At 43.6% G+C, this 21480-nt stretch overlaps 1 protein-coding gene across 1 annotated transcript; it reads right to left on the bottom strand.

Moving 5' to 3' along the window:
• Positions 1-15118: 15118 nt before the first annotated feature.
• Positions 15119-21474, bottom strand: LOC124027935 (MANSC domain-containing protein 1-like). The gene is made up of 2 exons (XM_046340144.1): positions 21143-21474; positions 15119-15274 (listed from the first exon to the last, which is right to left on the bottom strand). Exons 1-2 carry the CDS (start codon positions 21393-21395, stop codon positions 15120-15122), a joined length of 408 nt encoding a protein of 135 aa, XP_046196100.1. The 5' UTR covers positions 21396-21474; the 3' UTR covers position 15119.
• Positions 21475-21480: the final 6 nt, after the last annotated feature.

The following is a 21480-nucleotide window of genomic DNA, read 5'->3' as shown; positions in this document are numbered from 1 at the left end:
ACCTGCCTAGAGGCAAAGACATGAGGAGTATGACTGCTGGGAGAGATACCTTCTCTCCATAGTTCAACACAGTGACCTCACCTGCCTTACTCTACTAGAAAGAGACCTTAGGTTTATGTGAGAATGAGACAGTCCAGATTGAAAGAGGTGTATGTGAGAATGAAACCCAGTCCAGATTGAAAGAGGTGTATGTGAGAATGAAACCCAGTCCAGATTGAAAGAGGTGTATGTGAGAATGAAACCTAGTCCAGATTGAAAGAGGTGTATGTGAGAATGAAACCTAGTCCAGTTTAAGCTGCCGTTGCAGATTGTGTGAACAAGGAATCCATGATTATTTGAACAGATGTTTCCACAGCCACCAAGCAGTGGAAAACTAATATTTAAGAGCAAATAGACCTTGACGTATTGGTGTATAGCTGGTTAGAGAACTACAATCCACATTAGCCTAGTTCCTTACAACACTCTGTAGAACGTTGTCCAAAAGGTTATGAACGTCCTCGGTTCTGTGGTCCATCCAGTCTTCTGTTCTAATGTGGTCCATCCACTCTTATGTTCTAATGTGGTCCATCCACTCTTATGTTCTAATGTGGTCCATCCACTCTTATGTTCTAATGTGGTCCATCCACTCTTATGTTCTAATGTGGTCCATCCAGTCTTATGTTCTAATGTGGTCCATCCACTCTTATGTTCTAATGTGGGCCATGCAGTATCCAGTCTTATGTTCTAATGTGGTCCATGCAGTATCCAGTCTTATGTTCTAATGTGGTCCATCCAGTCTTATGTTCTAATGTGGTCCATGCAGTATCCAGTCTTATGTTCTAATGTGGTCCATCCACTCTTATGTTCTAATGTGGTCCATCCAGTCTTATGTTCTAATGTGGTCCATCCAGTCTTATGTTCTAATGTGGTCCATCCAGTCTTATGTTCTAATGTGGTCCATCCAGTCTTATGTTCTAATGTGGTCCATCCAGTCTTATGTTCTAATGTGGTCCATCCACTCTTATGTTCTAATGTGGTCCATGCAGTATCCAGTCTTATGTTCTAATGTGGTCCATCCACTCTTATGTTCTAATGTGGTCCATGCAGTATCCAGTCTTATGTTCTGTGGTCCATCCACTCTTATGTTCTGTGGTCCATCCAGTCTTATGTTCTGTGGTCCATCCAGTCTTATGTTCTAATGTGGTCCATGCAGTATCCAGTCTTATGTTCTGCAGTATCCAGTCTTATGTTCTAATGTGGTCCATGCAGTATCCAGTCTTATGTTCTAATGTGGTCCATCCACTCTTATGTTCTAATGTGGTCCATGCAGTATCCAGTCTTATGTTCTGTGGTCCATCCAGTCTTATGTTCTAATGTGGTCCATCCAGTCTTATGTTCTGTGGTCCATCCAGTCTTATGTTCTAATGTGGTCCATCCACTCTTATGTTCTGTGGTCCATCCAGTCTTATGTTCTAATGTGGTCCATGCAGTATCCAGTCTTATGTTCTGTGGTCCATCCAGTCTTATGTTCTAATGTGGTCCATCCAGTCTTATGTTCTAATGTGGTCCATGCAGTATCCAGTCTTATGTTCTGTGGTCCATCCAGTCTTATGTTCTAATGTGGTCCATGCAGTATCCAGTCTTATGTTCTGTGGTCCATCCAGTCTTATGTTCTGTGGTCCATCCAGTCTTATGTTCTGTGGTCCATCCAGTCTTATGTTCTGTGGTCCATCCAGTCTTATGTTCTGTGGTCCATCCAGTCTTATGTTCTGTGGTCCATCCAGTCTTATGTTCTAATGTGGTCCATGCAGTATCCAGTCTTATGTTCTGTGGTCCATCCAGTCTTATGTTCTGTGGTCCATCCAGTCTTATGTTCTGTGGTCCATCCAGTCTTATGTTCTGTGGTCCATCCAGTCTTATGTTCTGTGGTCCATCCAGTCTTATGTTCTGTGGTCCATCCAGTCTTATGTTCTACCTCGTTAGCTACTTTTAGTTGTTAGTCTAACAAATGAACGTATGAAACAAATGACTCTCGTCTGTGGAGGCACCTTTTAATGGAACAGATGCAGTCAACGTTACTGTTAGCCAGTGTAGCTAGCAGACTTAGCTAGGTAGTGGGCGGCAGGGTAGCCTAGTGGTTAAGAGTGTTGGAGGTTGCAAGTTCGAATCCCCGAGCTGACAAGGTACAAATCTGTCGTTCTGCCCCTGAACAGGCAGTTAACCCACCGTTCCTAGACCAGTTAACCCACCGTTCCTAGACCAGTTAACCCACCGTTCCTAGACCAGTTAACCCACCGTTCCTAGACCAGTTAACCCACCGTTCCTAGACCAGTTAACCCACCGTTCCTAGACCAGTTAACCCACCGTTCCTAGACCAGTTAACCCACCGTTCCTAGACCAGTTAACCCACCGTTCCTAGACCAGTTAACCCACCGTTCCTAGACCAGTTAACCCACCGTTCCTAGACCAGTTAACCCACCGTTCCTAGACCAGTTAACCCACCGTTCCTAGACCAGTTAACCCACCGTTCCTAGACCAGTTAACCCACCGTTCCTAGACCAGTTAACCCACCGTTCCTAGACCAGTTAACCCACTGTTCCTAGACCAGTTAACCCACTGTTCCTAGACCAGTTAACCTACTGTTCCTAGACCAGTTAACCCACCGTTCCTAGACCAGTTAACCCACCGTTCCTAGACCAGTTAACCCAGGCCAGGCCCTCTTTGAAAATAAGAATCTGTTCTTAACTGACTTGCCTAGTAAAATAAAGGTTAAAAAAAAATTAACAAATAAAAAGGTATCAGGGTGTCTCTCTGGATGGCTAAGAGAGTTCAACTAAATCACAACAGTAACTGTAGAAAATACCTGTCGTGGCTTAAACAGGTGTGGAAATACTACAAACTAAATCACTGCTTAACTAAAATGTTACAAACCAACAAAACAGTGGAAAAAAGGCTAGTTGGTTACAGGAGATATAGGTATCAAGGAGCTGTGGGAAAAACACTGTTGTAGTTAGCTAGTTACAGGAGATACAGGTAGCTGTGGGGAAAACACTGTTGTAGTTAGCTAGTTACAGGAGATACAGGTAGCTGTGGGGAAAACACTGTTGTAGTTAGCTAGTTACAGGAGATACAGGTAGCTGTGGGGAAAACACTGTGTTGTAGTTAGCTAGTTACAGGAGATACAGGTAGCTGTGGGGAAAACACTGTTGTAGTTAGCTAGTTACAGGAGATACAGGTAGCTGTGGGGAAAACACTGTGTTGTAGTTAGCTAGTTACAGGAGATACAGGTAGCTGTGGGGAAAACACTGTGTTGTAGTTAGCTAGATACAGGAGATATAGGTAGCTGTGGGGGAAACACTGTGTTGTAGTTAGCTAGTTACAGGAGATACTGGTAGCTGTGGGGAAAACACTGTTGTAGTTAGCTAGTTACAGGAGATATAGGTATCAAGGAGCTGTGGGAAAAACACTGTTGTAGTTAGCTAGTTACAGGAGATATAGGTATCAAGGAGCTGTGGGAAAAACACTGTTGTAGTTAGCTAGTTACAGGAGATATAGGTATCAAGGAGCTGTGGGAAAACACTGTTGTAGTTAGCTAGTTACAGGAGATATAGGTATCAAGGAGCTGTGGGAAAAACACTGTTGTAGTTAGCTAGTTACAGGAGATATAGGTATCAAGGAGCTGTGGGAAAAACACTGTTGTAGTTAGCTAGTTACAGGAGATATAGGTATCAAGGAGCTGTGGGGAAAACACTGTTGTAGTTAGCTAGTTACAGGAGATATAGGTATCAAGGAGCTGTGGGAAAAACACTGTTGTAGTTAGCTAGTTACAGGAGATATAGGTATCAAGGAGCTGTGGGGAAAACACTGTGGTGTAGTTAGCTAGTTACAGGATACAGGTAGCTGTGGGGGAAACACTGTGGTGTAGTTAGCTAGTTACAGGAGATACAGGTAGCTGTGGGGAAAACACTGTGGTGTAGTTAGCTAGTTACAGGATACAGGTAGCTGTGGGGGAAACACTGGTGTAGTTAGCTAGTTACAGGATACAGGTAGCTGTGGGGAAAACACTGTGTTGTAGTTAGCTAGTTACAGGATACAGGTAGCTGTGGGGGAAACACTGTGGTGTAGTTAGCTAGTTACAGGAGATACAGGTAGCTGTGGGGAAAACACTGTGGTGTAGTTAGCTAGTTACAGGATACAGGTAGCTGTGGGGGAAACACTGTGTTGTAGTTAGCTAGTTACAGGATATACAGGTAGCAAGGAGCTGTGGGGGAAACACTGTGTTGTAGTTAGCTAGTTACAGGAGATACTGGTAGCTGTGGGGGAAACACTGTGTTGTAGTTAGCTAGTTACAGGAGATACTGGTAGCTGTGGGGGAAACACTGTTGTAGTTAGCTAGTTACAGGAGATACTGGTAGCTGTGGGGAAAACACTGTGTTGTAGTTAGCTAGTTACAGGAGATACAGGTAGCTGTGGGGGAAACACTGTGTTGTAGTTAGCTAGTTACAGGAGATACTGGTAGCTGTGGGGAAAACACTGTGTTGTAGTTAGCTAGTTACAGGAGATACTGGTAGCTGTGGGGGAAACACTGTTGTAGTTAGCTAGTTACAGGAGATACAGGTAGCTGTGGGGGAAAACACTGTTGTAGTTAGCTAGTTACAGGAGATACTGGTAGCTGTGGGGAAACACTGTTGTAGTTAGCTAGTTACAGGAGATACAGGTAGCTGTGGGGGAAACACTGTTGTAGTTAGCTAGTTACAGGATACAGGTAGCTGTGGGGGGAAACACTGTTGTAGTTAGCTAGTTACAGGAGATACAGGTAGCTGTGGGGAAACACTGTTGTAGTTAGCTAGTTACAGGATACAGGTAGCTGTGGGGGAAACACTGTATTGTAGTTAGCTAGTTACAGGAGATACTGGTAGCTGTGGGGAAAACACTGTGTTGTAGTTAGCTAGTTACAGGAGATACAGGTAGCTGTGGGGAAAACACTGGTGTAGTTAGCTAGTTACAGGAGATACAGGTAGCTGTGGGGAAAACACTGTGGTGTAGTTAGCTAGTTACAGGAGATACAGGTAGCTGTGGGGAAAACACTGTGTTGTAGTTAGCCATCCTGCTAACGTTAGCTAGTTACTCCTTGATGATGAGTAAATCACATCCCCTTCACTGGGCCCCACTAATGAGCAAACGAGGCCATTGTAAAGAAAGAGCCCCAAATCTGGACACTATGATCCCCACCTCTGGAAACCACACAACCCCAACACCACACAAACTTTCCACGGAAGGAAAAAATAAATTAAAAAAGCAAAAAAATATCAAAACTCACCTCTTATTAGCAAAGAAAACTACACAACAACACAGTCCGTAGCACGGCGCCCATCTTTCTGCCTTGTTCTCACCCCGGCCGCTCCTGTTCAGCGCCTGTTCCGCATCGCTGTGTTTCTATTCCTCAGACGGAACTGTTATATTGGAACAATATTCGGGGGGTTCTGTTTCTGGCTACAATGTAACTGTGATTATTCTAAGTTCCATTCTACTACGTCAGGAGGGGGTTTGTTTCTGGCTACAATGTAACTGTGGTTCTTCTCAGTTCCATTCTACTACGTCGGAGGTTCCAGGCTCGGTGGCGCTGCGATTCATTCTCCTGCCTGAGTGCAACGTCTCCTTCCGCCCCGGGAGCAGAACATGCCAACCCTCCCCTCCTGTCTGTCTGTACCTTCTCTCTCTCCTTCACCCTCCGTCTCTTTCTCTGCTGCCTATTGTTGGGACTTGATGACATGCAGCCTCTCTCGTCCAGCGGATCTCAACACGTTCAAAATCGCTACGGTGGCTGATAAAATCACGCAACCGATAGGTCAAGACACTTGTTCCCGGTCGAAGACATTAAACCTGGTCTAATACAACAATTGTTTGAGTGTGAAAGATACACATTCCGAAGGGACTATTTTCTGCCGGAGCACTGGGTGCTTCGGTTTAGAATAACATACCCCTATGACCCTGCCTCGGCTGCTGGCCGGATCTCCTTTCACTCCTCGGAACAGAGGAAGGAGAAGAGAGGAGGAATGGTATTATCATGCATTATATACTGAGCCAAAATAGAAAACACAACATGTAAATGTTGGTCCCATGTTTCAGAAGCTGAAATAAAAGATCCCCAGAAATGTTTCCATAGAGAATTAAAATGCTTTCTTCTCTCAATTTTTGGGGTACAAATTATACATCACTGTTAGTGAGCATTTCTCCTTTGCCAAGATAATCCATCCACCTGACAGGTGAGGCATATCAAGAAGCTGATTAAACAGCGTGATCATTACACAGGCGCACCTTGTCCTGGGGGAAATAAAAAGCCACTCTAAAATGTGCAGTTTTGTCACACAACACAATGGCCACAGATGTCTCAAGTTTTGAAGGGAGCGTGCAAATGGCATGTTGACTGCAGGAATGTCCACCAGAGATGTTGCAAGAGAATCGGATGTTCATTTCTTTGCCATAAGCTGCCTCCACTGTCATTTTAGAGAATGTGCCAGCCCGGGACCTCTACATCTGGCTTCTTCACCTGCGAGATAATAATAATAATAATAATAATAATAATAATAATAATAATAATAATAATAATAATATATGCCATTTAGCAGACGCTTTTATCCAAAGCGACTTACAGTCATGTGTGCATACATTCTACGTATGGGTGGTCCCGGGGATCGAACCCACTACCCTGGCGTTACAAGCGCCATGCTCTACCAACTGAGCTACAGAAGGACCACCTGAGACCAGCCACCCGGACAGCTGATGAACCTGTAGGTTTGCACAAACAAAGAATTTCTGCACAAACTGTCAGAAACCGTCTCAGGGAAGCTCATCTGCGTGCTTGTCATCCTCACCAGGGTCTTGACTGAAGAAGCGTGCTCTTCACTGATTAATCCCGGCTTCGACTGTACCAGGCAGATGGCAGACTTATGTCATTGTGTGGGCGAGCTGTTTGCTGATGTCACAAGATCCTGAGGCCCTTTGTTGTGCCATTCATCCTCCATCACCTCAGTGTTTCAGCATGATAATGAACGGCCCCAAGTCACAAGGATCTGTACACAATACCTGGAAGCTGAAAATCTCCCAGTTCTTCCATGGCCTGCAAACTCACCAGTCACCGCATTGAGCATGTTTGGGATGCTCCGGATAAATGTGTACGACAGCGTGTTCCTGTATCCGCCAATATCCAGCAACTTCGCATCGTTCTAGAACTGTCAAGACTTCCGGTCGGCTCCTCTCCTCGTTCGCTCGCGTCCCCGGCTTTCTAGCCATCTCCGCTCCGTTTCATCTTTCCATTTGTTTTGTCTTGTTCCCTAAACCTGGTTTTCATTCCTAATCACACTGCATGCATTTAGTCCTCTGTTCCCTCCATGTCTTTGTGTGTAATTGTTTTTATGTTATGTGGGTATTGTTACGCGCCAGACTCGTTGTCTATTGTTCCGTGTTTGGGCACATTTATGTACTTTTGTGCTTTCGTTGGACCGGAATAAAAAAAGTGCGCCTGTTCACTACACTCTGCTCTCCTGCACCGGACTTCTCCTCCAGTACAAACCCCCAAACACGGGGCGGCAGGGTAGCCTAGTGGTTGGACTAGTAACCGAAAGGTTGCAAGTTCAAATCCCCGAGCTGACAAGGTACAAATCTGTCGTTCTGCCCCTGAACAGGCAGTTAACCCACTGTTCCTAGGCCGTCATTGAAAATAAGAATTTGTTCTTAACTGTTATATTTTGACTGCAAAGCTTCATGTGCTTCTTTATTTCCAAACCACTTCACTGTGAGATAAAAGTAGATTAAAATACACCAGAAGCCTTATTCAAAAATCACATTTTTATTTTTTTTACAAGAATTCAGTTAATAAAACATCTAATCCCAAAGTGATTGGAAAGCAACACTTCACAAAACAAGACCAAACTACACACCTTACAAATTATCTAAGCAATACCAGTAATAAACAAGGTTATCATTTTGTGCAAAATTATATTAAATTTGTCCTCCATGTCCCGAGTGGTGTGACGTGTTTTAAAGACTGCGTTGCATGCCAATAAGAAGTCAGTAGTGGTTTCTAAGATAGCTGCGCCACCCTGTGGTACATCATGGTATTACATTAATGCTGCGCCACCCTGTGGTACATCATGGTATTACATTAATGCTGCGCCACCCTGTGGTACATCATGGTATTACATTAATGCTGCGCCGCCTTGTGGTACATCATGGTATTACATTAATGCTGCCCCACCCTGTGGTACATCATGGTATTACATTAATGCTGCGCCACCCTGTGGTACATCGTGGTATTACATTAATGCTGCGCCGCCCTGTGGTACATCATGGTATTACATTAATGCTGCCCCACCCTGTGGTACATCGTGGTATTACATTAATGCTGGGCCACCTGTGGTACATCATGGTATTACATTAATGCTGCGCCACCCTGTGGTACATCGTGGTATTACATTAATGCTGCGCCACCCTGTGGTACATCGTATTACATTAATGATGCGCCACCCTGTGGTACATCATGGTATTACATTAATGCTGCCCCACCCTGTGGTACATCGTGGTATTACATTAATGCTGCGCCACCCTGTGGTACATCATGGTATTACATTAATGCTGCGCCGCCTTGTGGTACATCATGGTATTACATTAATGCTGCGCCACCCTGTGGTACATCGTAGTATTACATCTAACCTACCAGTGGGCATTTCTCCATTCCACTCAGTCAGTCAGTAATCTCACACATTCCTTCTGTATAAGTGGATACTCACACAGTACACAATACAAATCGACGATGAAAATAGTGTGCCAAGTGTCATCTACCTATGAAAACAATCCTACCATTTAAAAAGAAGTGTGTTATATCAAAAACATAGGATACCATAGTGCATCAGATTGTACAAGATTTGCATTATCATTCTGTTCGTCCAGAACTCTGCCAGAAGCAAAGGAATTACCCCACAGTATACAGCACAGTGAAAAACACATGTTTAAAGTCAGTCGGACATTTAGATTGGAGTTGGTGATTAGAAACAAGCAGTCCACAGACATCATCATATGGCTATAGATGGTTAAACATGCAGAAGAGAAAGGCAAGTCTTATTGTACCTAACACACTGTGCAGTTGCTCCTCTTTAAAAGGTCTCAGTCAGTTGTTCCTCTTTAAAAGGTCTCAGTCAGTTGCTCCTCTTTAAAAGGTCTCAGTCAGTTGTGCCTCTTTAAAAGGTCTCAGTCAGTTGTTCCTCTTTAAAAGGTCTCAGTCAGTTGTTCCTCTTTAAAAGGTCTCAGTCAGTTGTTCCTCTTTAAAGGTCTCAGTCAGTTGTTCCTCTTTAAAAGGTCTCAGTCCAGTTGTTCTATTTAAAAGGTCTCAGTCAGTTGTTCCTCTTTAAAAGGTCTCAGTCAGTTGTTTCTCTTTAAAAGGTCTCAGTCAGTTGTTTCTCTTTAAAAGGTCTCAGTCAGTTGTTCCTCTTTAAAAGGTCTCAGTCAGTTGTTTCTCTTTAAAAGGTCTCAGTCAGTTGCTCCTCTTTAAAAGGTCTCAGTCAGTTGCTATTTAAAAGGTCTCAGTCAGTTGCTCCTCTTTAAAAGGTCTCAGTCAGTTGTCCCTCTTTAAAAGGTCTCAGTCAGTTGTCCCTCTTTAAAAGGTCTCAGTCAATTGTCCTCTTAAAAAGGTCTCAGTCAGTTGCTCCTCTTTAAAAGGTCTCAGTCAGTTGCTCCTCTTTAAAAAGGTCTCAGTCAGTTGCTCTCTTTAAAAGGTCTCAGTCAGTTGTTCCTCTTTAAAGGTCTCAGTCAGTTGCTCCTCTTTAAAAGGTCTCAGTCAGTTGCTCCTCTTTAAAAGGTCTCAGTCAGTACACTTATCAGTGGTGGCTGGTTCCACCTGAATCTGAGGAGGGGACTCATAGTAATGGCTGGAATGAATAGACAGGCATCAAACACATCTAGACTTGGTTTCTTCCCAGTGTTTGACTCCGTTCCATCTATTCCATTCCAGCCATTATTATGAGTCCTCCTTTACCAGCCTCAATGACTCTCTTGTACATAGGGGAGGCTATCACTTTGTGTTTGCTGTTTGCTTAAAGGGATAGTTCATCCAAATTACACTATAACCTTTAAATTCAGAGGGTTCCTGGAGTTGTTGGAATAGAGATATTGCTTGCTTAAGGTTCTTTATTCCCTAGCCCTTTGATACCTCTCTACTGTTCTAGAGCCCTCTGATATCTCTACTGTTCTAGAGCCCTCTGATATCTCCTCTACTGTTCTAGAGCCTTCTGATATCTCTCTACTGTTCTAGAGCCTTCTGATATCTCGCTACTGTTCTAGAGCCTTCTGATATCTCGCTACTGTTCTGAGCCCTCTGATGTCTCTCTTCTGTTCTAGAGCCCTCTGATGTCTCTCTACTGTTCTAGAGCCCTCTGATGTCTCTTCTACTGTTCTAGAGCCCTCTGATATCTATACTGTTCTAGAGCCCTCTGATATCTCTCTACTGTTCTAGAGCCCTGATATCTCTCTATTGTTCTAGAGCCCTCTGATGTCTCTCTACTGTTCTAGAGCCTTCTGATATCTCGCTGATTGTTCTAGAGCCCTCTGATGTCTCTCTACTGTTCTAGAGCCCTCTGATGTCTCTCTGCTATTCTAGAGTTTCTCCTGATATCTCTCTACTGTTCTAGAGCCCTCTGATATCTCTCTACTGTTCTAGAGCCCTCTGATATCTATACTGTTCCTAGAGCCATCTGATGTCTCTCTACTGTTCTAGAGCCCTCTGATATCTCTCTCTACTGTTCTAGAGCCCTCTGATATCTCTCTACTGTTCTAGAGCCTCTCTGATATCTATACTGTTCCTAGAGCCATCTGATGTCTCTCTACTGTTCTAGAGCCCTCTGATATCTCTCTACTGTTCTAGAGCCCTCTGATATCTCTCTACTGTTCTAGAGCCCTCTGATATCTCTCTACTGTTCTAGAGCCCTCTGATATCCATACTGTTCTAGAGCCCTCTGATATCTCTCTACTGTTCTAGAGCCATCTGATGCCTCTACTGTTCTAGAGCCCTCTGATATCTCTCTACTGTTCTAGAGCCCTCTGATATCTCTCTACTGTTGTAGAATACTAGAAGAGGGGTCTGTTCAATGACACTATTGTTATTGTGTTGTAAATGAATGACAGTACATTGATATGCTCTTAAAATTAAACTGAACACGTTTCTTATCTAATAAATATGTGGTTAAAGAAACGATTGAATTAAAACAGAGCAAACTGAAGAGAAACATATTATTTTTGCATGGTGGACCTTTCATTCCCCGTGTGTCTTGTTTATTATCCTCTTTGTGAACCAGGACGTGTGTGTGTGTGTGTGTGTGTGTGTGTGTGTGTGTGTGTGTGTGTGTGTGTGTGTGTGTGTGTGTGTGTGTGTGTGTGTGTGTGTGTGCGTGTGTGTGTGTGTCACACCGTAGTGTGGTGTTAAGCTCCAGCCTGGTGTGTAGTGTGTGTGTGTGTGTGTGTGTGTCACACCTCGTAGTGTAGGTCGTTGAGCTCCAGCCTGGTGTAGTGTGTGTGTGTGTGTGTGTCACACCTCGTAGTGCAGGTCGTTGAGCTCCAGCCTGGTGTGTGTAGTGTGTGTGTGTGTGTGTGTGTGTCACCTCGTAGTGTAGGTCATTAAGCTCCAGCCTGGTGTAGTGTGTGTGTGTGTCACACTCGTAGTGTAGGTCGTTAAGCTCCAGCCTGGTGTAGTGTGTGTGTGTGTGTCACACCTCGTAGTGTAGGTCGTTAAGCTCCAGCCTGGTGTAGTGTGTGTGTGTGTGTCACACCTCGTAGTGTAGGTCGTTGAGCTCCAGCCTGGTGTAGTGTGTGTGTGTGTGTGTCACACCGTAGTGTAGGTCGTTAAGCTCCAGCCTGGTGTAGTGTGTGTGTGTGTCACACCTCGTAGTGTAGGTCGTTGAGCTCCAGCCTGGTGTAGTGTGTGTGTGTGTGTGTCACACCTCGTAGTGTAGGTCGTTAAGCTCCAGCCTGGTGTAGTGTGTGTGTGTGTGTCACACCTCATAGTGTAGGTCGTTGAGCTCCAGCCTGGTGTAGTGTGTGTGTGTGTGTCACACCTCATAGTGTAGGTCGTTGAGCTCCAGCCTGGTGTAGTGTCGCCGGTCGAATGACTCCATGGCCTTACGTCCAACCACAGCCAGGGCCAGAGTCAGGATGGCCAGGCCTACCACCACCACAGCCACCAGGGAGCTCTTCAGAGCCCCTGCCCTGCCACCTCCTTCCCCTGCCCTGACCCTCTGTCCCTGGGGAGGCTGGGTTGCCTGGACCCCTTGGGCATCAGCACTAGCTTGTTTTCTGGTGTCGTCCTTTGGGATCAGGGCTCAATGGCTGCTGGGCTCTTAGTGGTGGCAGTAGCACCAGTAGAAGTGGTGGTGGAGGTAGCTGGCTCAGTGGCTGGCTGGAGTTTTTCAGTAGTTCTGATGGGGTCTGGGTCTCTGCGGGGTGTAGTTGAGACAGGTAAAGTTGTTGTTGTAGTAGTGGCAGGATGTGTTTGGGTTTTAGACGATTTGTTAGGTTTTTGGGAGGTTTATTGAGCTTTCTGTTTCATAGTGGTGATTGTAGATATTGTTGTAGGAGTAGCGTGGGCCTCTGTTAGTGACCAGGATGTTGCTTGTTGTGTTGTTGTAGTCGTGGTTGGAGTTGGTCGTGGCCAGGATGTTGCTTGTTGTGTTGTTGTAGTCGTGGTTGGAGTTGGTCGTGGCCAGGATGTTGCTTGTTGTGTTGTTGTCATAGTGGTTGAGTCGGTCGTGTTATAACAGCCGTTGTTACTATCATTAAAGAGGTTGTTTTGTTGTGGTGGTAGGGGTGTGGGTGTAGTGGTTGTTGTAGTAGTAGTGGGTTGGGGAGGTGTGGTTGTGGTGGTAGGTGTAGGTGTAGTGGTTGTTGTAGTAGTAGTGGGTTGGGGTGTGGTTGTGGTGGTAGGTGTAGGTGTAGTGGTTGTTGTAGTAGTAGTGGGTTGGGGTGTGGTTGTGGTGGTAGTAGTAGGTTGTGGTGTGGTTGTAGTGGTGGTAGTAGTGGGTTGTGGTGTGGTTGTAGTGGTGGTAGTAGTGGGTTGTGGTGGGTGGTAGGTGTAGTGGTGGTAGTAGTAGGTTGTGGTGTGGTTGTAGTGGTGGTAGTAGTAGGTTGTGGTGTGGTTGTAGTGGTGGTAGTAGTAGTAGTAGTGGGTTGTGGTGTGGTTGTGGTGGTAGGTAGTGGTGGTAGTAGTAGGTTGTGGTGTGGTTGTAGTGGTGGTAGTAGTGGGTTGTGGTGTGGATTTAGGTGGTAGTAGTGGGTTGTGTTGTGGTGGTAGGTGTAGTGGTGGTATTAGTAGGTTGTGGTGTGGTTGTGGTGGTGGTAGTAGTGGGTTGTGGTGTGGTGGTAGGTTGTGGTGTGGTTGTGGTGGTAGGTTTAGTGGTGGTCGTTTAGTAGTAGTAGTGGGTTGTGGTCTGATGGTAGGTGCTGGAGTTGTAGTAGTAGTTGGTTGGATTGTGGAAGGTGGATGAGGTATCCCCGTGGTGGGATGAATCAAACCTATGGGAAAACATGACATCAGAACATAACTCACGCAGAGATGAAAGACTCTGTGAAACACAAAACAAGACAAGAGCACACAAACAACTAGTATGTCTGACATGGACCCCTATTCTCTACATAGAGCTGTGGGCCCCTATTCTCTACATAGAGCTGTGGACCCCTATTCTCTACATAGAGCTGTGGGACCCTATTCTCTACATAGAGCTGGACCCTATTCTCCATAGACCCCTATTCTCTACATAGAGCTGTGGACCCCTATTCTCTACATAGAGCTGTGGACCCCTATTCTCTGCACTGGGGTCCCCTATAGAGCTGTGGGCCCCTATTCTCTGCATAGAGCTGTGGACCCTATTCTCTACATAGAGCTGTGGGCCCCTATTCTCTACATAGAGCTGTGGACCCTATTCTCTACATAGAGCTGTGGACCCCTATTCTCTACACAGAGCTGTGGACCCCTATTCTCTACATAGAGCTGTGGACCCTATTCTCTACACAGAGCTGTGGACCCCTATTCTCTACATAGAGCTGTGGAGCTGTGGACCCTATTCTCTACACAGAGCTGTGGACCCCTATTCTCTACATAGAGCTGTGGACCCTATTCTCTACAGAGCTGTGGACCCCTATTCTCTACATAGAGCTGTGGGCCCTATTCTCTACATAGAGCTGTGGACCCTATTCTCTACATAGAGCTGTGGACCCCTATTCTCTATAGAGCTGTGGACCCTATTCTCATAGAGCTGTGGGCCCTATTATCTAGAGCTGTGGACCCCTATTCTACATAGAGCTGTGGACCCCTATTCTCTACATAGAGCTGTGGACCCCTATTCTCTACATAGAGCTGTGGACCCCTATTCTCTACATAGAGCTGTGGACCCCTATACATAGAGCTGTGGGACCCTATTCTCTACATAGAGCTGTGGGACCCTATTCTCTACACAGAGCTGTGGGCCCCTATTATTATTACAGAGCTGTGGGCCCCTATTCTCTACACAGAGCTGTGGGCCCTATTCTCTACATAGAGCTGTGGACCCCTATTCTCTACATAGAGCTGTGGACCCCTATTCTCTACATACATAGAGCTGTGGGACCCCTATTCTCTACATAGAGCTGTGGACCCCTATTCTCTACATAGAGCTGTGGACCCCTATTCTCTACATAGAGCTGTGGACCCTATTCTCATAGAGCCCCTATTCTCTACATAGAGCTGTGGACCCTATTCTCTACATAGAGCTGTGGACCCCTATTCTTACATAGAGCCCCTATTCTCTACATAGAGCTGTGGACCCCTATTCTCTACATAGCTGTGGACCCCTATTCTCTACATAGAGCTGTGGACCCCTATTCTCTACATAGAGCTGTGGACCCCTATTCTCTACATAGAGCTGTGGACCCCTATTTCTCTACATAGAGCTGTGGACCTCTACATAGAGCTACCCCTTTCTCTACATAGAGCTGTGGACCCCTATTCTCTACATAGAGCTGTGGACCCCTATTCTCTACATAGAGCTGTGGACCCCTATTCCCCTATTCTCTACATAGAGCTGTGGACCAGGGCCCAGACGTTTAGTTGAAGGAAGATGCATTCACCTTTTGAAGATGTCGTATGTGTTGATGCCCTGCTCAGCATTCAGGAGGGGACAGTCCTGCTCGCTCTGGCAGTGGAATAGATGACAGTTGTGGTTGTTGGGAGGCTCAGAGGGCTTGTGAGGGTTGAACACAGCCAGGGTACACTTTATCCCTGAGGGAGAGAGCAATCAGACACGGAGAGTAATACCAAGTATCACACCAACAATCCTTCCTTATGGATAGGGGGCAGTATTCAGAAGTTTGGATGAAGGAGGTGCCCAATGTAAACTGCCTGTTACTCAGGCCCAGAAGCTAAGATATTATGCATATAATTTGTAGTATTGGATAGGAAACACTCTAAAGTTTCCAAAAACGGTTAAAATAATGTCTGTGAGTATAACAGAACAGATATAGCTGGCGTAAACCCGAGGAGAATCCATCCGGGAATTGTTTTGGGGGCTCACCTCACCTCTCATTATAATGGCTGTCTATGGGGATATAAAAGGAATACCTCCCAGATTAAAGTTCCTAGGGCTTCCACTAGATGTCAACAGTCTTTAGAACAAGTTTTAGGGTGTTTTTTATTTATTTAAATGAGCTATAATTTGTAGTTTCTAAGTGGCTCCCATTTTGGCTGTAGTGTTATGAGGCGCGTGGATTAGAGCGCACACTTGGCTATTCATCTCCGGTAATGAAACATACTATTCTCCATCTTAAATTTGATCCCTTATTTACATATTAGGCTAGCTGAGGATTGATTATAAAAGTTGTTTGACTTGTTTGGACAAAGCTTATTGGTAACATTAAAGATTCATTTTGTAAAGCATTTTGTACGAGGGAAACCGTGGATTATTGAATGAGCGCAGCTAAGAAGCTAACTTTTTGTTCAATTTTATCGAACAAAACTACCATTTGTTTGTGTAGCTGGGACCCTTAGGATTGCAAACAGAGAAGATCTTCAAAGGTAAGAATGATTTATTTTATGGCTAATTCTGACTTTCGTGATGCCTCTGCTTGGTTGATTAAAAGAAATGCTTTTGTATGCGGGCCACTGTCCTCAGATAATCGCATGGTGTAAGCTACCACGTAAAAGCCTTTTGAAATCTGACAAAGCGGATTAACAAGAAGTTTAGCTTTAACCGATGTATAACGCCATTATCATGAATGTTTAATTCTACAAATGTTGTATTTTGAATATCTCGCTCTGCAATTTCAACGGATGTTTATTGAGGCCGGTCGCTATGTGTACACCCACACTTTCCCAAAGAGGCTACCAATACCAAGTATCACGATTATCCTTGAAAATCCTTCTGTTTGAAAAAGCTCCACCGTGTTGTCTCCTCCTCTACCAATACCAAGTATCACGACTAACAATCCCTTCTTGTTCCATCGTGTTGTCTCCTCCACCAATACCAAGTATCACGACTAACAATCCTCCTGTTCCACCCCCGTGTTGTCTCTCCTCTGTCAATACCAAGTATCACGACTTAAAATCCTTCTGTTCCACCGTGTTGTCTACTCCTCTACCAATACCAGAAACTATCCACGACTAACAATCTTTCTGTTCCACCGTGTTGTCTCTCCTCTACCAATACCAAGTATCACGACTAACAATCCTTCTGCTCCACCGTGTTGTCTCTCTACCAATACCAAGTATCCCCATCAACAATCCTTCTGTTCCACCGTGTTGTCTCTCCTCTACCAATACCAAGTATCACGACTAACAATCCTTCTGTTCCACCGTGTTCTCTCCTCTACCAATACCAAGTATCACGACTAACAATCTTTCTGTTCCACCGTGTTGTCTCTCTCTACCAATACCAGTATCACGACTAACAATCCTTCTGTTCCACCGTGTTATTGTTACTGGGTGTGAGTGTGTTATTGTGTGTTGTTATTGTGTGTTATTGTGTGTTTGTTTTATTGTATGTTGTTGTGTGTTGTGTGTGATTGTGTGTTATTGCGTGTTATTGTGTGTGTTACTGCGTGTGTGTTGTTGTATGTTATTGTTTGTTACTGTGTGTTACTGTGTGTTATTGTGTGTGTGTGTGTTATTGCGTGTTACCGTGGTCATTTTGTGTGTGTGCATTATCATGTGTTATTGCGTGTGTGTGTATTGCGTGTAATGAGTGTTATTGTGTGTGTGTTTATTGTGTGTTATTGCGTGTGTGATTGTGTGTTATTGCGTGTTGTGTGTGTGTGTTGTTGTGTGTGTTATTGCGTGCTGGGTATTTGTGATTGTGTTATTGTGTGTGTTATTGTGTGTGTGTGTGTTGTGTGTGTTTATTGTGTGTTATTGTGTGTGTGTGTTATTGCGTGTTGTGTGTGTTATTATTATTGTGTATTGTTATTGCGTGTTATTGTGTGTGTGTGTGTTGTCATGACGTTGGCCTAGGCGGTAGGTTTATGACAGTCATAAATACCTCTTCCCCCCTGTTTCCTCTCTACCCTACTGATGTTACATTTGCAAACCCCTTGGTTAACATAGAGATTCAGGGAACATCAGAAGGTGGGAGGAAATGAACTATATTCTGGTAATCCGAACAATTGAACATATGCGGTGGTACTTAATGAATATGATGTCAGCTCGGTTGTCATCTGAGACATTCTCATCGATGATAAGATGACATAAACTCTACAGTGGAAAGTCTACACATCAGAGTTATCGGATTCACATGGAATTGTTGTTCAATTTAAATGTTTGAATATAAACTTATTCGTGATGGGGAAATGAACTATATTCTGGTAATCCGACCAGTTGAACATATGCAGTGGTACTTAACCCCTTTTCGAACATTCTGTTAAAAATCGCGCAACATTTCAAACAAACACGCCCTCCTCTCCCTTCCTATATAAGCCCTTGACGACAATAGAACTTCCTGTTCCGATGAGGTAGGATGACGTTCCTAGGGACGAATGGTTCAGATAATAACTACAGAACGAATCCAACATCAGCATGAGCTGTGGTTGCGAATGGTATGAACTTTGAACTCTTATTCACGACAGAAGTGATACCTCCTAGCCGTTGAGTTAGCGAACGCAGCTGCAAACGCAGGTTAGGAAGGAACAGACAGAGTATCCCATCTACTACAAATGACGTTACTACAACTTATCCAAGGGACCACCAGAGACATTCTTCAAAGGACAGAGGACTCGGTTTGGCAACACGGTCTTCCATCTACTACCAACCAACTGAAGAACAGCTCAGAGTAAATATTTATTGCATTTTCCTTTTCCAAATGGGCGGTAATTTAGAATGCATAAGATACTGTATTTGCGATAGCACAGCTTCTTTCCTTTGTTCCTCAGTCTTCCCACTCTTTCACTCAACCCAGCCCCTTTTCCTTTGTGTAACCAGCTGTCATATCTGTTCGGCCCGCTAGGGACGTTTTCTTGAGATTGGCTCAGAACAAAGGCAGATTAATTATGTGGCATGTGTAATTAGTTAGGTATTTAGTAAACAATAATAAACCCAATTTTGTATTGGTTAGACTAAATTGTTAGCCAGGGTTCTTGCAGATAAATCCGGTGAATTCAGCAACTTTCAGATGAGACTGAAGTAAGATGAAGATTAACTGACTGCTATTGATGTAAAATATTACTAGGTCTTTAAGAGTTTATTCGGAAGATAACAGCTTTATAAATATTATTTTGTGGTGCCCGACGTTCTAGTTAATTACATTGACATGATTAGCTCAATCAGGTGTATTAATTACAGAGAAAGGATTTTATAGAACAGTATGTCGTAAATAGCATCAAAGAATAGCATCAATTAATCCGTATAGCCAAAGACACGAGTGTGTTATTGTGTGTTATTGTGTGTTATTGTGTGTTATTGTGTGTTATTGTGTGTTACTGTGTGTTATTGTGTGTTATTGTGTGGTATTGTGTGTTACTGTGTGTTATTGTGTGTTACTGTGTGTTATTGTGTGTTATTGCGTGTTATGGTGTGTTATTTTGTGTTATTGTGTGTTATTGTGTGTGTGTGTGTGTGTGTTATTGTGTGTTATTGTGTGTTACTGTGTGTTACTGTGTGTTACTGTGTGTTACTGTGTGTTATTGTGTGTTACTGTGTGGTATTGTGTGGTATTGTGTGTTACTGTGTGTTATTGTGTGGTATTGTGTGTTATTGTGTGTTATTGTGTGTTATTGTGTGTTATTGTGTGTTATTGTGTGTGTTATTGTGTGTTATTGTGTGTTATTGTGTGTTACTGCGTGTTATTGTGTGTGTTATTGTGTGTTATTGTGTGTTACTGTGTGTTATTGTGTGTGTTATTGTGTGTGTTATTGTGTGTGTTATTGTGTGTTACTGTGTGTTATTGTGTGTTATTGTGTGTTACTGTGTGTTATTGTGTGTTACTGTGTGTTATTGTGTGTGTGTGTGTTATTGTGTGTGTTACTGTGTGTGTGTGTGTTATTGTGTGTGTGTTATTGTGTGTTGTGTGTGTTATTGTGTGTTATTGTGTGTGTTATTGTGTGTGTTATTGTGTGTGTGTTATTGTGTGTGTGTTATTGTGTGTTATTCTGTGTTATTGTGTGTGTGTGTGTTATTGTGTGTGTTACTGTGTGTTATGTGTGTGTTATTGTGTGTGTGTTATTGTGTGTGTGTTTTATTGTGTGTTATTCTGTGTTATTGTGTGTGTTATTGTGTGTGTGTTGTGTGTGTGTGTTATTGTGTGTGTTATTGTGTGTTATTGTGTGTGTGTGTGTGTTATTGTGTGTGCTATTGTGTGTTATTGTGTGTGTGTGTTATTGTGTGTGTTATTGTGTGTTATTGTGTGTTTGTGTTATTGTGTGTGTTATTGTGTGTTATTGTGTGTGTGTGTGTGTGTTATTGTGTGTGTTATTGTGTGTTATTGTGTGTGTGTGTTATTGTGTGTGTTATTGTGTGTGTGTGTTATTGTGTGGTATTGTGTGTTTGTGTTATTGTGTGTGTTATTGTGTGTTATTGTGTGTGTGTGTTATTGTGTGTTATTGTGTGTGTGTTATTGTGTGTTATTGTGTGTTTGTGTGTTATTGTGTGTGTGTGTTATTGTGTGTGTGTGTTATTGTGTGTTATTGTGTGTTATTGTGTGTGTTATTGTGTGTTATTGTGTGTGTGTGTGTTATTGTGTGTTATTGTGTGTGTTATTGTGTGTTATTGTGTGTGTGTGTTATTGTGTGTTATTGTGTGTTATTGTGTGTGTTATTGTGTGTTATTGTGTGTGTGTGTTATTGTGTGTGTTATTGTGTGTTATTGTGTGTTATTGTGTGTTATTGTGTGTGTGTTATTGTGTGTGTTATTGTGTGTTATTGTGTGTGTTATTGTGTGTTATTGTGTGTTATTGTGTGTGTGTGTTATTGTGTGTGTTATTGTGTGTTATTGTGTGTTATTGTGTGTGTTATTGTGTGTTATTGTGTGTGTGTGTTATTGTGTGTGTTATTGTGTGTTATTGTGTGTTATTGTGTGTTATTGTGTGTGTTATTGTGTGTTATTGTGTGTTATTGTGTGTTATTGTGTTATTGTGTGTTATTGTGTGTTATTGTGTGTTATTGTGTGTTATTGTGTGTTATTGTGTGTGTTATTGTGTGTTATTGTGTGTTATTGTGTGTGTGTGTTATTGTGTGTGTTATTGTGTGTTATTGTGTGTTATTGTGTGTGTTATTGTGTGTTATTGTGTGTGTGTTATTGTGTGTGTGTGTTATTGTGTGTTATTGTGTGTGTTATTGTGTGTTATTGTGTGTGTGTGTTATTGTGTGTTATTGTGTGTTATTGTGTGTTATTGTGTGTGTGTGTGTTATTGTGTGTGTGTGTTATTGTGTGTTATTGTGTGTTATTGTGTGTTATTGTGTGTTATTGTGTGTTATTGTGTGTTATTGTGTGTGTGTGTTATTGTGTGTGTGTGTTATTGTGTGTTATTGTGTGTTATTGTGTGTGTTATTGTGCGTGTTATTCTGTGTTATTGTGTGTTATTGTGTGTTATTGTGTGTTATTGTGTGTGTGTGTTATTGTGTGTTATTGTGTGTTATTGTGTGTTATTGTGTGTTGCTTCTCCCCTACCTGGCTTGACGTCCTCTGAGCAGCAGGCCAGAACACAGTCTCTCTCTGATTGGGTGACTCTGGAGTCCATGACGGTGGTCGGTCGGACCAGCGCCTGGCGGACATTCACTATGGCGTTCTGATGCTGTCGGGAGAAACACGTCTCCGCGTCCGATCCCGAGACGGGGCCGGCGGCCGCCAGCGTCATCATGGCGGCCAGGAGGAGTGGCGATGACACCCTAGAGGGGAGGATACGGGTCACGGAGGGGAACATGATGATGTCACAGTGATGTCACAGTGACGGCACAGGTCCACTCTGGTTGGTTGAACACACGCCACGCCCTCAGGGTCCACGGGGC

Source organism: Oncorhynchus gorbuscha, unplaced genomic scaffold, assembly GCF_021184085.1.
Source record: "Oncorhynchus gorbuscha isolate QuinsamMale2020 ecotype Even-year unplaced genomic scaffold, OgorEven_v1.0 Un_scaffold_3581, whole genome shotgun sequence".
NCBI lineage: Eukaryota > Metazoa > Chordata > Actinopteri > Salmoniformes > Salmonidae > Oncorhynchus > Oncorhynchus gorbuscha.
This window is presented reverse-complemented; position numbering and strand designations above follow the sequence as displayed.